This window comes from Stigmatopora argus, chromosome 17 (assembly GCF_051989625.1).
Source record: "Stigmatopora argus isolate UIUO_Sarg chromosome 17, RoL_Sarg_1.0, whole genome shotgun sequence".
NCBI classification, from domain to species: Eukaryota; Metazoa; Chordata; class Actinopteri; order Syngnathiformes; family Syngnathidae; genus Stigmatopora; species Stigmatopora argus.
In genome coordinates, this window is record NC_135403.1 from 4602176 (window position 1) to 4620692 (window position 18517).

At 38.8% G+C, this 18517-nt stretch overlaps 3 protein-coding genes and 1 long non-coding RNA gene across 4 annotated transcripts in view; 1 reads left to right on the forward strand and 3 right to left on the reverse strand.

Moving 5' to 3' along the window:
- tpk1 (thiamin pyrophosphokinase 1) overlaps window positions 1-7989 on the forward strand; it is a 56016-nt gene extending 48027 nt beyond the window's left edge. The window contains exons 10-11 of the mRNA XM_077624015.1: window positions 2785-2910; window positions 7709-7989. Of these exons, the coding sequence (XP_077480141.1) occupies window positions 2785-2798 (14 nt within the window). The 3' untranslated portion in view covers window positions 2799-2910; window positions 7709-7989. The remainder of the gene's footprint in view (window positions 1-2784; window positions 2911-7708) is intronic.
- Window positions 348-3108, reverse strand: LOC144091563 (uncharacterized). The gene is made up of 5 exons (XR_013305755.1): window positions 3058-3108; window positions 2777-2902; window positions 2660-2684; window positions 1013-1090; window positions 348-883 (listed from the first exon to the last, which is right to left on the reverse strand). It is a non-coding gene; the product is annotated as an uncharacterized LOC144091563 (long non-coding RNA).
- On the reverse strand, window positions 4915-5889 carry sec61g (SEC61 translocon subunit gamma). The gene is made up of 4 exons (XM_077624443.1): window positions 5754-5889; window positions 5361-5459; window positions 5171-5273; window positions 4915-5049 (listed from the first exon to the last, which is right to left on the reverse strand). Exons 2-4 carry the CDS (start codon window positions 5452-5454, stop codon window positions 5040-5042), a joined length of 207 nt encoding a protein of 68 aa, XP_077480569.1. The 5' UTR covers window positions 5455-5459; window positions 5754-5889; the 3' UTR covers window positions 4915-5039.
- Window positions 7546-17499, reverse strand: LOC144091559 (retinol dehydrogenase 12-like). Its single transcript, XM_077624011.1, has 7 exons — window positions 17373-17499; window positions 16983-17098; window positions 12979-13134; window positions 11887-11991; window positions 11002-11211; window positions 7766-7958; window positions 7546-7677 (listed from the first exon to the last, which is right to left on the reverse strand). Exons 1-7 carry the CDS (start codon window positions 17483-17485, stop codon window positions 7575-7577), a joined length of 996 nt encoding a protein of 331 aa, XP_077480137.1. The 5' UTR covers window positions 17486-17499; the 3' UTR covers window positions 7546-7574.
- Between the last annotated feature and the right edge of the window lie 1018 nt (window positions 17500-18517).

Sequence of the window (18517 nt, forward strand, 5' to 3'; positions counted from 1 at the left end):
GTCAGCCTCATAGCTCTGGGGTCCTGGGTTCAAATCCAGGTCACGTCCACCTGTGTGGAGTTTGCATGTTCTCCCCAGACCTGCGTGGGTTTTCTCTGTGTACTCCAATTTCCTCCCACATTCCAAACACATGGCGGGTAGGCTGATTGGACACTCTAAATTTCCCCTAGGTATGAGTGTGAATAGTTGTTTGTCTCCTTGTGCCCATACGATTGGCTGGCCACCAATTCAGGGTGTCCCCCGCTGAAGTCAGCTGGGAAAGGGTCCAGCAACCCCTGCGACCCTAATGAGGATAAAGCGGTTCAGAAAATGAGATGAGATGTTATTTTACACTAAACTGCGGTTGGTGGACTTGACTTATCCCCCTGAGGTTGCCACATGGAACCCATAGAATTGTCTGTAACTTAGGGGAAAAAAACGAAAATGACTTACCCAAAAATATGTAATTACTTTCTTTTAAAACTTTTTTTGTAAAACATTACATCCAGCCTTTTGTTGCCTCTAATTTTATTATGACAAGGTGAAATGTCTGTTCTCTGTTTGGATTTTGAATCAATTAAAATTCCCTCAAAATGTGACTTTTACTCCAGTGTGACTTATACTATGTTTTTTTCCCTTTCATTGTGCATTTTTGGGCGAGTACAACTTATACTTGGGTGTGGCTTATAGTCTAAAAATACAGTAATCTGTTTTTCTAGGCAACATTTTGGCCTCCTTGTGGGTTTCCAGGGAACCCCTAATTTTCAACAGTAATAACAAAAAAGTATGATTCTATTCCATATATATTATATTTGTTGTTGGTTGCCAATGATGGGTCTTCAGATGAGCTGACTTTCTGCCTTGTCATTCAGGTCCCAGGCTCATTAAACAGAACTAGCGTTACCTGGAAAAAGGAAAGGTTACAAAAAATAAATTACAAAAAAAACAAAAAGTATGTATCACTTTAGGAAAATCGTAGATCAAAAAATACATCTCCCAGTAGTCTTTTTGCAAAAAATATTTGTGTCCTCACCTACAGTATCTCTGTTAATGAGACAGCCAATGGCCTCCTACCAGGTTGCATATCTCCCTTACGCTGTAAAATAGGAATCTACAGTATATGTGGACAAACAAGAGTTGTAATAAATATACTAACATGACAAGTGGCCATTTTCATTGCAAAACTTTCTGAAGATAAAGAAAAAAATGGCAACATGAGAGCCTTTTAGCTGCTGTAAAGGGCTGGGAGAGTATTTTCTTTATTGTATAATGATGACTATAAAAGCCTAGTCAAGTCAGTACAGTTATTGTAAATAAGGGTTATGCAGCTAAATTTTGTGTTCTCTCCTGAGTTGTTTACATCTAGACAAATAAGATTAAATAATAGCTTCAGAACATTTGCAAATTATTTGTACAGTGGTACCTCGACCTACGATCGCTCTACCTATGACATGCTCGAGGTACGGATGAAAATTTCAATCGAATAATTCACTCTAGATATGATCAAAATTTCGAGATGCGACCAGGCCAGGTGGCCATGACATGAGAGGCTGTTTATCATTCTAGCGAACTGTCTTTTTTTGCTGCATCTCTTTCGTGTATAACAGATATCTACGAGCACTGAACGATTTATTCAGACGAGTTTCGACCAGGAAACGCACAACGCGCATGCGCCGGCAAAAAGAGGGCTTTCTGGGTAATGAAGTATACTCGTGCACACAACACCGATAGCCAATGGCACCCTTTCTCAGAATAAGACTTCATTACCCACAATCAATACGTGGGTAGGCTGTTATCCCTTCCTTAGCCTGCTAGCTCCCGCGATCGCTCATTCAAGACTACTTCTCGTTGGCAAGTGGTCGTGCGTTATCCTATTGTGAGGACATTTGTGTGCATCATTTTCGGAATATTTTGAAGGGAATACAACAGCAAACAGCCCATCGATAGCGAACGTGATGGTGGAGGCGGGGCAAAAAGCTAAACAAAATTAGAATGCAGTTTTGTGTAAAGTTACATTAAACGTATTTTTGAGTGTGTCTGTATATATTAATCCAAGTTCATTTAAATTTGTTTGTTCCGTTACGAGTGTGTTGTCGTAGAAAGTCCCCCCGAAACCCCAACCCGCCCCCTCTGTGCGTCTCTCTCCCCCGTCGGCGAAATCCGCCCAATTTTAGTTATATTAAACACATTTTATTACTATTAAACCACTAGTTATGTGTTACTTTGTTAATAGATGGCGAATTAGAAGAAATAAAACTTTTTTTCCAATCCAATATCCTGTTTTTGGTGTTTTTTCAGAGGGTTGGAACGAATTAATTTTTTTTTAGTTCATTTCAATGGGAAACGTTCGCTCGAGTTACGAAAAGCTCGACATACGATCTCAGTCCCGGAGCGGATTAAGCTCGTATGTCAAGGTACCACTGTATTGGCTTCAGGTAGCCTTGATGTTCCATTACGTTTGGAAAGGGCTGTTGTCTCTTTGGCCTTTCATCTGGGCTGTTCCTTTACTCCTTTGTTTTTTTCACATATATACTTATAAATGCAACATTTCCACCACAGATCCCTGAGCCTTTAAGAGATAGTACAGCTTGATATAAACACTTTCACAATTAATCAATGATTGCAGATGATACTCTTATGCAGTGAATTCTATATTAAACAGTAAAAAAAAAGTGCATACCTTTATTTTTAGCTGCTCCCAAAATCTTGACATGTCATCATAAAGGCACAATGTTAATATATACAATCAGGCAATTCAGTAAATCTCTTATCTTGTTTCCATTGTGTTTTTCCTTACATGCTTAGTAAAATTAGGATGACTGTCAAGAAGAGGAACACCAAAATAAGAATAACCACCTTGCTGTCAACATCTTTGAGGAGACATTCCTCATTCTTACATTGATTGTAATCCATCTGCCAGCCACTAATAAGGTAAATAAAGCAAAATCTGGTGTGAGTATATGTCACTACTCTTCATTCTCAGTATACTGTACTACCCGGGGATAAAGAAGTAGGTTGAACAAAATTTTACAGCATATGCAGCATAATATTATGAAGTAATTTTAGAAAGATACTTACCCTTTCATTCCACAAAAACAAATTGAGGAGTCTTTGAAGTCATTGCTGAGATTAATAAGGAAGTTTTTTTTATAATTCTTTATTGAACAGTAAGAGACATGACAGTTATTTCAAATAACACTAAACAAGTAAAAGACAGAAAAAGAAGACAAACTAATAAAAAAAAAAGTCAGCGTCATGCAAATACAGAAATTAATGTGCACCATTGTTGCAAATCAAATTTAAATGCACAGAAATATAAAAAAAAAAAAAACACCCGTTTTCTGAGCACAATGAAATTACAAGGGCGTAAACTTTTGGGTGATTCAAACTTATTTTGGAGCAGTATAAAGACCCCCTGAAATCGAGATTATGCTGGTTTCTGTACCAACGAGACCAGTATAGTTCTTGGCAAACTAACACCTCAATTCATTACCCAAAATTTGGATAATGTATTTGTACTACAAGGCCAAAATACTTTATTGCAAGAATATTGTACTGTATACCCAGTCATTCTGTGTTTTCTGCTCAGATGAAATTCAACAAACTGATGCTGTTCTTTTGTTACCTCTGGCTAGGTAGTATTTACATGTTTAAAACCTTAATATTTGCGATCATAGTGCTATGAAAAGGTAATTACCCCTTGATTGTTTGTTTGATATATTGCAAAATGATAGTTTACAATATGCCTGAATATGTCTGACTTCAGCTTTCTAAAACACACTTCATTCATTTATAGGTTAACAATGGGGACAGTCATTTTTCTCCCTATGCCAGGTAGGTAGCTTTAAATGTTTTCCCCCCTCCATGTGGATATTGGAAATGTTTTAGAAATTCAATCCATAAAAAAAAAACTGGAGAAAAACCCAAGTGCATTTATATTTCTGTCCAGTGTATGGTGGGCACAGGAACTCCAGTAATGATCAATATTCACTGTCAAACCACCTATTTCAGAGTTAGCTTAGTGCCATTTCAAACAAATTAGAAACTCATCACCCTCAGTGCCAGATAATGAGTTCATTCATTTTCTGAACCGCTTCAATCTCACAAGGGTTGCAGGGGGTGCTGGAGACCATTCCAGCTGACTGACAGGCACGAGGCACCTTGAATTGGTGGTCAGCCAATCGCAGGGCATGAGGAGACGACACCAGTTCAAGTTGACGATCATACCTAGGGGAAATTTAGTGTCCAACCAGACTACCATGCATGTTTTAGGAATATGGGAAGAAACCACAGCACCTGGGAAAAACCCACACAAAACTGGGGAGACCATGCAAACTCCACACAGGTGGACCAACCTGGATTTGAACGCAGGATCCCAGAACTGAGGCCGACGCGCTGACCACTCAGCCGACAGACCGCCCAAGTTGACTACCACATTTCAGCCGCCCCCGCAAACTAAGAAAAAATAAAAATGGCCTTAAAATTATTGAATTTTACAATTTCTCACATATAAGCCACCTGATTTGCAATTGTCATCTCCATATTCATGGTTTTATTAGGGAGTATAATGTGTTACTTCGAAGGGGATATCTTAAGAAAAATCATCCCATGTGGTATTTTTGAGATACTATGAATCAAAAGCACATTATTAGGGTCTATATCATAAGGTTAGCTTAAATCATCCAGTAATGGCTGTTTTTTACTGCATAACAGGGAATAACCAACAAATAGCAAATATTTATTTGCCGACATCTATTGGTGAAAGAGTATAGCAACGCTGTAAGTCTTGTCTAAGCCGTACCCTTGATTCAGTCAACATTTTTTAGTTAAAAATACGGCTTTTATGCGAGAACGAGGGTAGTTTAAAAGCAACATTTTAGGAAAAGCCTCTGAAGCCAACTATTTCCATTTAAAAAAAAACTCACACAGAATAAGAAAAGTTCCCATTGTTTTATTTACAGAGACAGAAAAAAAGTCAACGGAACATAAAAAGATCATCCTTTCAGTCCTTTCCAATTCGATTTTTGCAATTTCATCTTCTGGTCCTTAATGTCAGTCATCTAGCCACCACTGCAAGACAAATCGATAATGTATATTTTGCATAACTATTTAGAAAACAACATTTTACATTAACAGAGCTGCTTATCAGACTCTTGAAAAGGTGCGTACACAACATAAAAACGTAACTTACACAATGATATTGTTGATGGGGATGTGGATCAATTTGACGAAGAATCCAATGAAACCCATAATGGCGAACCCAATCGCTGTGGCCATTGCAATTTTCTGGAATTCTGGGAAGGTGAAAAGAATCATTTATGTCCAACCAGTTTTCAACGATGAAATCAGTGTTCCAGACTAAATCAGGAATGCACATTTACCTTTTCTGTCGGGTTTTGTGCATCTCTTTACCAGCCTGATGGAGTCTTTGACAAACTGCCGACTGGGCTCGACGAACTGCATTACTTGATCCATTTTCACTGAGGACAAAAGTGGAATCCACGTAAACAACACGCTATTAAAATAGCTAAACGATACATTGTAAACCGGACACAATGAACACAATTTTAAAACGCCAAGAATGTGTGTACGACAGTTAGGTTAATGGAAAAGTATTGGCTTGTCCAACACGGTGAAGAGACGCTATAATGTTGGCGGAAGGTAAAACCAAATACACATAATTCTAAAATTAGAAATACATTTTTAAAAACCATACAAAATGCGCAGCTGCCAATTGTTTGTTATAAAAGGACGGTTTGTTTCGTGTTTCCTACCTTGTCCGTGATATTGTTTTGTGAGTGGCGAGTGGAAAGGACTTAAGCCACGTAGCTCTGTGTATTTGACAGAAGAGATGACGTAGTCTTAACTTGCGCATGCGCGTCACTTCTTCCTTGTTTCCATCCTCAATGTGAATCAATGTTTACACTGACATCTATCGGCTAGGAGCGGTTTCCTTTTTGGTGTTCCTGTAAATTCTAGTTAGTTCACTTCTTTTTATTTATTACTTATGCACATTACTTTGTGTTTTTTTTTCATTATAATGTTTTCACTAAGAGTGATTTTGGAATAGCTTTTTGGCAAATAGCATGTCATTTTTTTGTCTTTTGCCCCCCTTGGCCTACACACGTACATCATTTTTTAATAGCAAATTGGTATTTTTTTTGTGGAGATTTCATGTTCTCCAACATAAAATGTGCATATTTTGCTCGTCGCAATTTTACTGAATTGATAGGTGTGAATCGTCGGCCTCACAGTTTTGGGATCTTGGGTTCGATCCCAGGTCAGTCCTCCTGTGTGGAGTTTGCATGTTCATGCTGGGCTTGGGAGGGTTTTGTCCAGGCACTCCAGTTTCCTCCCACATTCCAAAAACATGCATGGTAGGCTGATTAAACATTCAAGATATCCCCTAGGTATGAATGAGAAAATGTTTGTTGTCACCTTTTTACCTACATAATTGAAATCGTGTGATTTCATTTAAATTATCATCTAACAGCATTCTATTGCCATATTGGTTTAATAAACTCTGTCCTCTTACTGCGGCAACTCAATAAGCCAGTAACACATTCCGTAGGGGTGTTAAAAACCTCTCATGTGATTTAGATTAGAACTTTTTTTTCTTCACTATCCATTGTGCACTTCTGTAAATACTAGCTATATTTAAAATGTTGCAGTCTACATCCTGGGAAAAATCAACCCCTATATAGAACACTTGTGATCATCTCCCAAAATGAGTTGATGAAAGTACATACAGTCCGCAAAGACAGCAATATTAATGACCCTAACAAAATGCTTTACAGAATAGTAATTTGTGAATTATGTCTTTCACACAGTGGCCTGATGGTGTAGAGCATGTGTCAAAGTGGTGGCCCAGGGGCCAAATTTGGCCCGCCGCATATTTTGTGCGGCCCGTGAAAGTAAATCATGAGTGCCGACTTTCTGTTTTAGGATCAAATTCAAATGATATTTCCTGATTTTCCCCTTTGTAAATCAATGATTGCAATTTTTTTATCCAATCATTTTTTTTTCTTTTTGTTTTTAGTTCAAAAAGCATTTTGTAAAGTATATAAAAATATTTTCTGTTTTCCACTTTAATAGTTAATGTAATTTTAAAAAATTGAAATGAAAAACAAATTATTAAAAGACGTTTTCCCTTACTATGAAAAAAAGCTCAAGTAAACATTGTTTTAGATTTTTTTTTTTACTGAATATTTAGGGCATTTGGTCAATTTCTTTTAAACCAATTTAAAAAAAAATCTATATCTAAAATGGTCCGGTCCACATGAAATCGAGTTGTTGTTAGAACCAACCCGAGTTTGACACCCAAGGGGTAGACGTTCACTCGCCTGACTTCGGTGCGGACAGGTAAGGGCTTGATTACCGCAGGTGATGGTATCATTCTGGGTGGTGATTGCAAATGGTAGTCTGTCTCTCTTCTGTGCCTTACGACCAACTGGCGACCAGTCTAGGGGGTAGTCTGCCTTTCATCCAAAGTCATCTGGAATAGGCTCCAGTAACCCCTGCAGCTCTTACGAGGACGCACAGTATTGAAGATGAATTAATGCAAAATCCTTTCCAACATTGTTTATTTGTCTTTTTTATTGCCAGGTGATGCCAAGCATGTTGCAGCTTCTCTCCCAAAGCTTCTTGGCCAAATCGTCATCTGAGGCACTTCTAGAGCATGTTGCAGGGGCACAGTCACTAAAACAAAACAAAAAATATTGTTTTTCAGCAGGTAATGGCAATGCCCAGGAGGACATTCTACAACCATGGAGGGAGTTTAGTATACCTATAGTAGGATCCACTTTGACTCTCCAGCCCAGGCTGCACAGCACAGTAGATGGTGGTCTGAGCCCCCTCCACCGGTGTCTTTGTGAAGATCCTGAAGATCTTCACAGCCACCTGGATACATTGGTGCTGGTGCCTCCACAGGTCCGACTGCACCACACCAGGGTGGAGCGAAAACACACTTACGCCTGATCCTGTGGCACATGTAAGAAGGTAAAGAATCATTTCTGTTATTCCCTTTGGATTGAGGCAATAGAAGCAACATGTCTATCCTCAGTCATGCTTGTAAACAAACCTCAGTCAAAATAATTATCAAATCACCAGGTGGATGTTCAGGCAGTTGTTTTATTATAGAAAAAAACGAATCAGAGACATAAGACAATTAACGTAGTCAGTTACATTTACTTTTTACGACAAAGCAGAGGGTAAAATGATAGAATCACTCAATTCTGAAGAAATTATGTGAAATGATAAAAGCAAACACATAACTAGTAATTAATTGCACCACCTAAGCTTTTATAATGAGGCAATTTAATCACTGTCAAACATTCATTCATTCATTTTCCGTACCGCTTATCCTCACAACAGTCGCAGGGGTGCTGGATTGATGAATCGGTGGCCAGCCAATTCCAGGGTACAAAGAGACGGACAACCATTCATGCTCACACACATACCTAAGGGCAATTTGGAGTGTTCAACCAGCCTATTATGCATGTTCTTGGGATGTGGGAGGAAACCGGAGTAACTGGAGAAAACCCCCCTGACCACACTGAGGACCAGTGTGAGCAACATCATAAATGCTAGGTATGGGCACACACCAGTATCACACCTGCCATAAGCAGGTAAATTTCTACTACCCATACATGATCTAGTCATAATAAAATGTAATGTTTATTATCTGTGAATAAAACATCTAAATAAATGTCACTAGAATATACACAAATCTTGACTTAAATTTTACCTTATTTTTCACGTCTGTCCTTCTCACTTCTCATTCTCTTTCAAATGACTTTGTTTGCTCAATGTGTCACTTGAGATAGTCAAGCTTCCATTTATATGCAAAAATTTTCCATCGGAAAACTTGCTTTGTATTACTTCGAATATCGTAGATAATGTAGACCAGACATGGCCACGATAAGCGAAAAACCACTGAGTAGGATCACCCCTATTATTAATACCATACTACTGTCTTCGTGCCTATACAAAAATACAAGTACACAAGCACAATTCTCATGAAGTGTATTTATCAAATACTACAGTTATACGCATATGAAAAGACTGTGATGTATTAATAGCTAAATATAATCTACCGTATTTATTCGAGTAGAATGCGCAAAGTATTGTACCAAAAAAACTGAAGCAAAGTTCGGGTGCGCTTAATACACGAGATCTTCGGTTTTATGACCAAATCCCGGTGAAAAACTGCCCTGGCAGCCGTTTCATTGAGACACTCAAAAACCTGTCTTTGTTCGCCAGATGGGGCTGTTGTCTGGTGCTCACAGGAAGAATGGAATCAATTGTTTGGTGAATCTGATGATAATGAATCAGACTTTGAACAAAATTAAATATTATTATGATGAATTAGACTTTAAGGATTTAAAATTGTAAATTCCATTTGAGAATGTTCATACTGGAACAGTGGTACCTCACCATACAAGCACCCTAACATACGAGCATTTGGAGATACGAGTAAAATTTCGAGCAAATAATTATCTCTACATACGAGACAAATTTCGAGATACGAGAAAGCCAGGTGGCCAAGACATGAGAGGCGGTTTATGATTTTAGCGCACTGTCTTTTTTGCCACATCTCTTTCGTGTATAACAGATATCTACGAGAACTGGGCGGAGCATTGCATTTTTTTCAGTGTTTTTTTTTCCGTCACACAGCCTAATGGCCTAGCGATCGCTAGTATGAGGAGTATATATTACTTCTCGTTAGCAAGTGGTCCTGCGTTATCCTGTTGTGAGGACATTTGTGTGCATCATTTTCGGAATATTTTGAAGGGAATACAAAAGCAAACAGCCCGTCCATAGTGAAAGTCAGGGTGGAGGCGGGGCAAACAGCCAACCCAGTCGGGAGAAGAAAGGTATAAAAATGTAAAACTAAATTAGAATTAAGTTTAGTGTAAGGTTAGATTAAACTTATTTTTGAGTGTGTCTGCATCGGAATCCAAGTTCATTTAAATTTGTTTATGTTATATTACGATTCCCCGGTGCAAAAAAAATCCTCCACTCAGCCCCCCCATGTCCCTCTCTCTCTACCCTCCGCGAAATCCGTCTAATTTTAGTTCTATTAAACACATTTTAGTATTGTTAAACCACTAGTTATGTGTTACTTTGTTAATAGATGGCGAATTAGAAGAAATAAAACATTTTTTTCCAATCCAATATCCTGTTTTTGGTGTTTTTTCAGAGGGTTGGAACAAATTAATTTGTTTTTAGTTCATTTCATTGGGAAACGTTCGTTCGAGTTACGAGAATATCGACATACGAGCTCAGTCCCGGAATGAATTAACCTCGTATCTCGAAGTACCTCTGTAGTTTGTTTTATCAGGTTTCCATACCATATGTTGTGAATAAGCCGCCTTGTGGTGTAGAGGTTAACTCACATGACTTCGGTGTGGTCAAGCGTGGGCTCGGTTCTCGCTGCTGGTAGTATGATTGGGAGTGCGGAGGGTTATTTATCTCTATGTGTGCCCAACGACTCACTGGCGACCATTGAGGGTGTAGTCTGCCTTTCGCCCGACAACAGCTGGGTTAGGCTCCAGCAACCCCCGCAACCTTTTCGAGGATGGGCAGTATGGAAGATGAATGATGATATAAGTTGTGTCAATAAGGTGTGGTGGTGCTTTCGGATGCCTTTGGTGTGGCCAGTATTGGGTCTATTACTAATTGGCAGTGGTGTGAATGTGAGCATGAATGCATGTCTGACTCCACGTGTGCTCTACAATTGGTGACCAGTTTAGAGTGCAGTCCGCCATTTGCACAAAGTCAGCTGGGATAGGCAGTGTTGAAAATAAATGAATGAATGAATATTACAAGGTGATTCCATATTTTCCCCCCATAATTGAAAGATTGCAAAACTAACTATCAGTGATGACTACATTTTTCATGTGTTTCATAACGCAGTAATTGCCATTGGAAATAGCTCAAATAAACAACTTCTGAGACTGGTGAGACGACAATTCTTACTAGGGGTTTACTTACAGGAGTATTCAGTTACCACACCGTTACCTGTTAACTTTGTGGCAAGAGCTCGCGCAAAGAGGACATTGGCTAATTTGCTCTGGCCATAGGCCTTCATGGTGTCATAATTGCTCTCGCTGTTCAGATCATCCAGTCGAAGGTTGGTCCAGGTATGTGCCACCGATGCTACAACAATAATCCTAGCGGGTGCTGAAAACTTGATCAGGTCCAGCAGCAGGTACGTCAACAAGAAATGACCTGTAATTACAAATACAGCGTATTTGCTCAAGGAAAAATGTATCACTGAATTTGGACTGACAAATTCTAACGCATAAACATCGAATAAATATAGAATTGAGAAAAAACATGTGAAATTGCACTCTTCAGGGGGTGATTATCAACTGCTCCACTATCTTTGCAACTGCTAAAAAAATAGTCTTGTATGAACCTGGAGTGGCAATGAGCTTTCTATACACATATGCACACACCAGAAAGACTATCATTTAAACAGGAAAAATATCTATATATATTTCCAGGTGGTTGATTATAATGCCATATGGAAAGGGTAGTCTACATTTACATTTACATACATTTCCATGCAACAGAAGCCATAGTCTGGAGATGTGTGTGGGCTGTCTTGTGGTGCGTGTGAGCACACCATGTTCTGGCTACTGTCAGTTTGGGCTAAAAATACCAACTGCAAAATTATGTTGGAGGGGCGCCATAGTACATGCACTATAGGATGCATATATAGTTTAGGTGCACCAGCACAGTAATAATCATCCTGGTCATGGGTCCATGATGTACTATTAAATAATGAAAAACTTCAATACGTTTTCTTTTACCGGAAAACAATATTTCAATAAATAGTGAAAACAAGACAATTTTTGTCGATTTTTGGAATCATTTTGATATTTTTCTTCAGAAACTCACCCAAATGGTTGACTCCAAACTGCATTTCAAAGCCATCAGTGGTCTTGGAGTATGGACACATCATAATGCCAGCGTTGTTTATTAAAATGTTGACTTGTTTCTCCTCTAGAAATTGATACACAATAACTGGATGATGAAAAGTGGTCACCCACCCAAGTGTTTTAAATATTTGAGGTAACACATTTTCAGGTTACGGATCCCTTTGAAATGCAAATGACTGTCCCAACATACGTAAACAAGATTCAAGTTACCAAATTCCCCAAAACCTAAATGCATTTCCGGGACCCGTAATTTTAATTTGAAATTGTCCCGGTAATATTGCTTCCTGCTTTACTTCTACTTGGAACCTCCCACAATGTGATAGAACTCCAACAGTTTGCCATCACTGAGTTCTTTATTTAAAATTATTGGTGCGAATGAAATGAATAAGTGGGCCCTATTATTCATTGAAAAACAGAGGATAAGGATAAGTAGCGTTTGCAAATTGCAACTACTACCATCGCTATGCTATTATGTATTGAATGACGAGGTGGAGAGACTGTTAGTCCTTTGGGTTCTATTTAATGCAAAGTTGTTTTAAATTCATAATTTGAAGTTGTTTTGATGTGTGTTAAGGTGCATTTGTTCGTGTCCTAACGTTAGCTTCCTCCTTACTGTACTGTACTACTGCACAAATATAACATGTTTCTGCATTATTGTTATTCATTTTAATACATTTAATAAATAATTTAATTATAATTTTTTGTTTGTTTGTTTCTCACATCTTTCATACAAAAGTGGGACACTGATCATTTTTAAATGATTTCCTTGGTACGTTTTTTTAGGACCATGGAACGAATTACAGAATTGACATCTTAAGTACTGCCCTACTTACGAAAAAAAAGTTACGAAAAAAATCCTGGAACAAATTAATTTTGTAAGTAGATAATGAGGAAAGTGTATATCTGGAGCTTTAAATGAGATTAATTGAGGAACTGTCTTTTACACGAAGGTCATTTAAACTAGGTGTTGTCTGTCTCTGAAAACTGAAGCTGAAACAAAATTTCCATGTTTGAACAGTTAAAAATGTAGCGGGAAGCCAACACAACTTACCTTTAATGATGAGCTCAGCAAAGGCTCGAATGGACCTGGTGTCAGAAAGATCCAGTTTTTTGACAACTAAATTCTCATTTCCAGTTTCTTCCAAAATTTCTGATCTTGCCTCCTCTGCTCTTTCCAAGTCCCTGCATGCCATAATGATGCGGGCACCTAAAGATAATATAACAAAAATGAAACGGTATTCTCAAAACTACTAATCTGTATTCCCCAATGCTTTAACTTTTTTTTTCACGTAATGCTAGTTACAAATTTTGTAGCAATGTAATCAGATATGTCTCTTCCAAATCTTCAAATGATAAGACTCAAAGCAAAATAATAAAACAAATGCAAACGAAAAGTTAATCTTGCAATGTTTAAAATTCCCTTTACAACATTTTTGCTGGCAAGACATTTGTTCTCGATCCCAAATTTTCCTCACTTGTGCCATCTGTCTTTTTGCTTCTGAAAAGTTTTCTCTCTCTTGTTGCCTCTCTTTTCTCATGCGTTCCTAGTTTTTGCGTTTACCAGACATGCAAACTCCCTGCAAGAAGGTCCGGACCTGGAATTGAAGCCTTGATCGACTGTGGGGGCGACGCGCTAACCACGCAACCACCGGGCCGGGCCTTTTCAGGTTTGAAACCTTTTTTAAAAATCTTTTTTCGCTTTTGTGATCTTTTTTAAAAATTCTTTTTTTCGCCTTTACAATCTTTTTTTTCGCATTCTAATTTTCTGTTTCAAAACCTATGGCCCTGTTTTGACATGGGGGGGGGGGGGGGGGGGGGGGTCCTAGCCTTAGCAGAGAGGCACATGGGCTTTTGAAAGACCTACCAAAGCGTCCCCAAATGATATTGCCTTCAGGAAACATGGATGTTTTGATTAATTACGACTCTATATTCTCTCCATTTTATTGACTTGACGCCTTGCAAGTCATTCTAATTAATTTATGGTCAGTTTTGGTGAATAAAAAAATGGATAATATGCCAGATGGTTAAAGCGAAAAGATCAAAAGTCTGGGCAGCGAGAACGTAACGTAATGTGCAAAAAGTCACTGAATTATTACTTGTTTTTTAAAGCGTTAGAAACAACAACATCGTCATTCTACTGGGACACAAATGATGGGGCTTTCTCTTTAATGAGCTGTTTTGAGGACACGTATAGTACAGTATGCTCTGTGCACGCACACACAGTCACACATAAAGAAACAATAGGTTCAGCAGCCAGCAATTATAGAAGAGGAGAGTGATTACTCTTTGCCTGCCTTTGTTTTTCTTTTGCCTGTGGGATGTGGGAAAAACCTAGTTACTCCCATTTGGCACAAAGGCCAAGTTCACTTCATTAAAATAAAGTAGACAACAAGCTGTTGTCAATGTGCTAAATGGCACCAAGGGCTCAATATTCAAAGACTAATGAATTGGTTTTCCTCTTGTATCTTAGCAGGGAATTCACCAAAAAAGTGTGCTGATATTTTACATACAGTATGGTCATTTTCATTCAACCCTTTTTATTCACTGCACACTTCCAAATATGAATAAAATAGAACTGGAGTGATTTACTTTCAAATATTAAAAGTATCAAGTGTAACCAAAACACTGCAATGGACATTTTTTAATGTATTCACGTGTGAAAATAAATTGTATAAATGAGCAGTGATTGTTTAGACAAAAAGGTTCTCAAAGGTTGAAATGTGTGTGTGGGTATGCGTGTATACATTTTGGTTGCATTCTCCTTTTCATCTTTTGTTTCCTGGCTGGCTCTGGAAGAAAGCAGCCCCTCATAATGTCCCCCCTGACCCCCTTTTTGACGCATCAGCTGTCTTCCGCCACTTGACTGGTCAAGTGCTAAGTTGAATGCTTAGTTTCTTTGTACATGATCTCATGTTCTCTTATGGTGCAAAATGGTCCTTAAGAATAAATCATTCATAAATATTAAAAAAATATATTTGAGAGAGGATCTCATCTGATCTCATCTCATTTTCTGAACCACTTTATCCTCAATAGGGTCGCGTACCACCCATACCTAGGGGCAATTTAAAGTGTCCAATCAGCCATCCATGCATGTCTGAATGTGGGAGAAAACCGGAGTACCCGGAGAAAACCCACGCAGGCCGGGGGAGAAAATGCAAACTCCACACAAGTGTTTAAGAGAGGATATTAAACTTCATTATTTGGTGGGTTTGTGAGCATGGGAGGGGGTGTCATGCTCTATAGCTTTAAATCTTCTTATGTCTTGCAACTCGATTCATGACTGGAATGTGGAAGTCACACATGGAAAGTGGGAAGAAATGATTATGGGTGTAGCTAATAACCACTAGCTATAAAGATAAATAGTTGATTTTCAACTGGAACATTTGCAATGAGTGTACCATTACTGTATAACTGCCATAAGGGGCATTAGCTTTAGTTGCCATAGCCATCTTTGTAATATAACTGGTAGTAGTAGTAGCAAGAGCGATATGTGTAGCATTGACAGTGGCCAAGTACTAACTATATGTATAAATGATAAATAGTAGTATTGATACTAGCAAGTACAGGTGTAGATGTAGTGGCAATTATAGTATATGTATCAATACTAGTGATAGTAACATTCATTCATTTTCGGAACTGCTTTATCCTCAAAAGGATCGCAGGGGGTGCTGGGGCCTATCCCAGCTGTCTCCGGACCAGAGGCAGGGGGACACCTTGAATCGGTGGCCAACCAATTGCAGGCCACAAGAAAACGGACAACCATGCACACTCAACCATACCTAGGGGCAATTTAGTGTGTCCAATAAGCCTACCATGCATGATTTTGGAATGTGGGAAGAAAAGTAGAAATAACTAAAATAGTCCTAGTAGTGAAAGTAGTAACTATAGTATTTGTACTATTTCCACAAGTACCAACAACAGTGTAGAGGTAGGAGTCATAGTAGTAGTGGTAGCAAGAATGGTAGCAGTTGTAGTAGTAGTAGAACTTGTATTAGGATTTTAGTAAGAGTAGTAGTCGCAACTAAAGTGTAGTAGTGGTAACATTAGTTATCCCAGTAGTAGTACAACAGTGGTAGGATTGCCACAACTAGTACTATTACAACACCATTGTTACAATGAGTAAAAATAACAGTAGTAACAGAAGTAACATTAGTAGTGGTAGTAGTAGAAGGTAGCAGTAGTAGTTTGCATTAGAAGTTGTGGTCCTCGTTACAGTACATAGTTGGAATAATAGTAGTAAGAGCAGTAGTACCATTATTACTATATACATCTAATAAGCTTTTGAAGTAGTAGTAGTGGTAGTAGTAGTAGTAGTAGTAGTAGTAGTAGTAGTAGTAGTAGTAGTAGTAGTAGTAGTAGTAGTAGTAGTAGTAGTAGTAGTAGTAGTAGTAGTAGTAGTAGTAGTAGTAGTAGTAGTAGTAGTAGTAGTAGTAGTAGTAGTAGTAGTAGTAGTAGTAGTAGTAGTAGTAGTAGTAGTAGTAGTAGTAGTGGTAGTAGTAGTAGTAGTAGTAGTGGTGGTGGTAGTAGTAGAACTAGTAGTAGTAGTAACAGAAAAATAAAACAAAGATTTTATTTATTTATATATAATTTTAAAAGGATCAAGAAGCAGGGCAGCCCGGCGGCACGAAAGGTTAGCGCGTCGGTCTCACAGTGGGGGACCTGGGTTCAAATCCAGGTCGGTCCACCTGTGTAGAGTTTGCATGTTCTCCCCGGGGCTGCGTGGGTTTTCTCCGGCCGGGTACTCCGGTTTCCTCCCACATTCCAAAGACATGCATGGTAGGCTAATTGGACACTCTAAATTGCCACTAGGTATGAATGTGAGCGTGAATGGTTGTTTGTCTCTTTGTGCCCTGTGATTGGCTGGCCACCAATTCAGGGTGTCCCCCGCTTCTGGCCCGAAGTCAGCTGGGACAGGCTCCAGCACCCCCCGCGACCCTAGTGAGGATGAAGCAGTTCAGGAAATGAGATGAGATGAGACGAGATCAAGAAGCAAAGTATGTTACTATGTTATAACCATTGAAAAATCTAAGGTATTACAAATAGAGATTGTAGTACCTCTTGCTGCTAGGTCTTTGGCTGTTTCCTTGCCTATACCAGTGTTCGCTCCAGTAATGATGACTGTTTTGGTGTCCAGCCTTTCTTCAGATGACCAACGGTAGCAGCACAGACCCCTGAACCACAAACAAATTCAAAGAGGGCCCAGATAAATTTGTTAAATTACAACTCAATGTTGAGTAAACTTTATTTGCCGCTCTCTAAAAACTATGAAATACAGCCTCCTCAATGTATTACTCACTTTCAAGACTTGGCAAGAAAACAAGTGTAGTAAGCATTTAAACCGCCAAGGATACAGCAGCATTAATCACCTTATACATGTCAACATTCTTTTCTCTATTCTAATTTTTTTGTGTCTACAAACGCGTTGCTTTCAACACATGGTCATACCTGCAGTTCATCTTTCCTCCACAGCTCCAAATTCCCTCTTCACGAAACACCGGTTGACGCCACTTAAGGATGGGAACAATCAGTCTCTTTACAGTTTGCAATCTCATCACCATCGTCGTCACTCTAAATAGCCCCGCCCACTTTTCCCTGCATCATCAAAGCATGGCCAATAAGATGTGAGCAGGCACATAATTGATTCGCAAATTCCAGATTATCAATACATATTCTACAACCGGGCACAGGTTGGTGGTGTTATTCAACGCGAGCAGGTAAAGTTGGGTCAGGCATTCAAATGTGAGTAATACAAGATGCAATGTTATGTTTTTATTTTTATTGAGGTTTAGATGAAGGTTACTGCAGTAAGAGACTTTGCTGCAGTACTGCTTTCTGGTCGCAAGAGGTCCTCCTCGACCAAATTTACAGTGTTGATGATAGCTGTCTACAGAAAGAGAAAGTTTGACAAACGACACAGAAATAAAACAATTGTTAATTTATTTTCTGAACCGCTTATGGTCCGACAAGGGTCCCAGGGGGTGCTAGAGCCTATCCCAGCTGACTTTATGCATCAGGCAGTGGACACCCTAAATTGGTGGCCAGCCAATCACAGGGCACGAGGAGAAGGACGACCATTCACGCTCACACTCATATCTTGGGGTACTTTAGAGTGTTAGACCAGCCGCCTACCATGCATGTTTTTGGTATGTGGGAGGAAACCGGAGTACCCGGTGAAAACCCCGGGAGAATGGGCAAACTCCACACAGGAGGACCAACCTGGGATCAAACCCATGACCCCAGAACTGTGAGGCCGAAGCGCTAACCACTTACCCGCTGTAACACCGAGTAAAACAGTAATAAGAAATTCAATTTAAAAGAGTTATATTATATGAAGTTAGGTTAGAACAGCACTTAAACTATGTACGCAATGTTATGCAAATCCTGTATTAATATGAAATAATTAGTTAGATGAACAGGCATGATTTTCATCACATTGACTCCCGACCGTCCAAATATACAGTCAACTTTACTCAGTTTATGTACAACTAACATACAAAGCATAAAATGAAGATTTTAAAGGGGAGTTCATACATGTTGAATATTTTATTTTTGTATTATTGGGAAATAGTGAAGCTTGGTGTTATTGAAGA

Bases quoted from the DNA above. Each gene is read 5' to 3' on its own strand.
- sec61g (XM_077624443.1), bottom strand. From the start codon at position 5,454: ATGGATCAAGTAATGCAGTTCGTCGAGCCCAGTCGGCAGTTTGTCAAA. The intron at 5,274-5,360 runs GTAAATGTGCAT...TCACCTTCCCAG, and splicing joins CACAAAACCCGACAGAAAAG to AATTCCAGAAAATTGCAATG.
- LOC144091559 (XM_077624011.1), bottom strand. From the start codon at position 17,485: ATGGTGATGAGATTGCAAACTGTAAAGAGACTGATTGTTCCCATCCTT. The intron at 17,099-17,372 runs GTATGACCATGT...TTTGTGGTTCAG, and splicing joins GGAGGAAAGATGAACTGCAG to GGGTCTGTGCTGCTACCGTT. The intron at 7,678-7,765 runs GTATACTAAACT...GTTTTGTTTTAG, and splicing joins CAAAGTGGATCCTACTATAG to TGACTGTGCCCCTGCAACAT.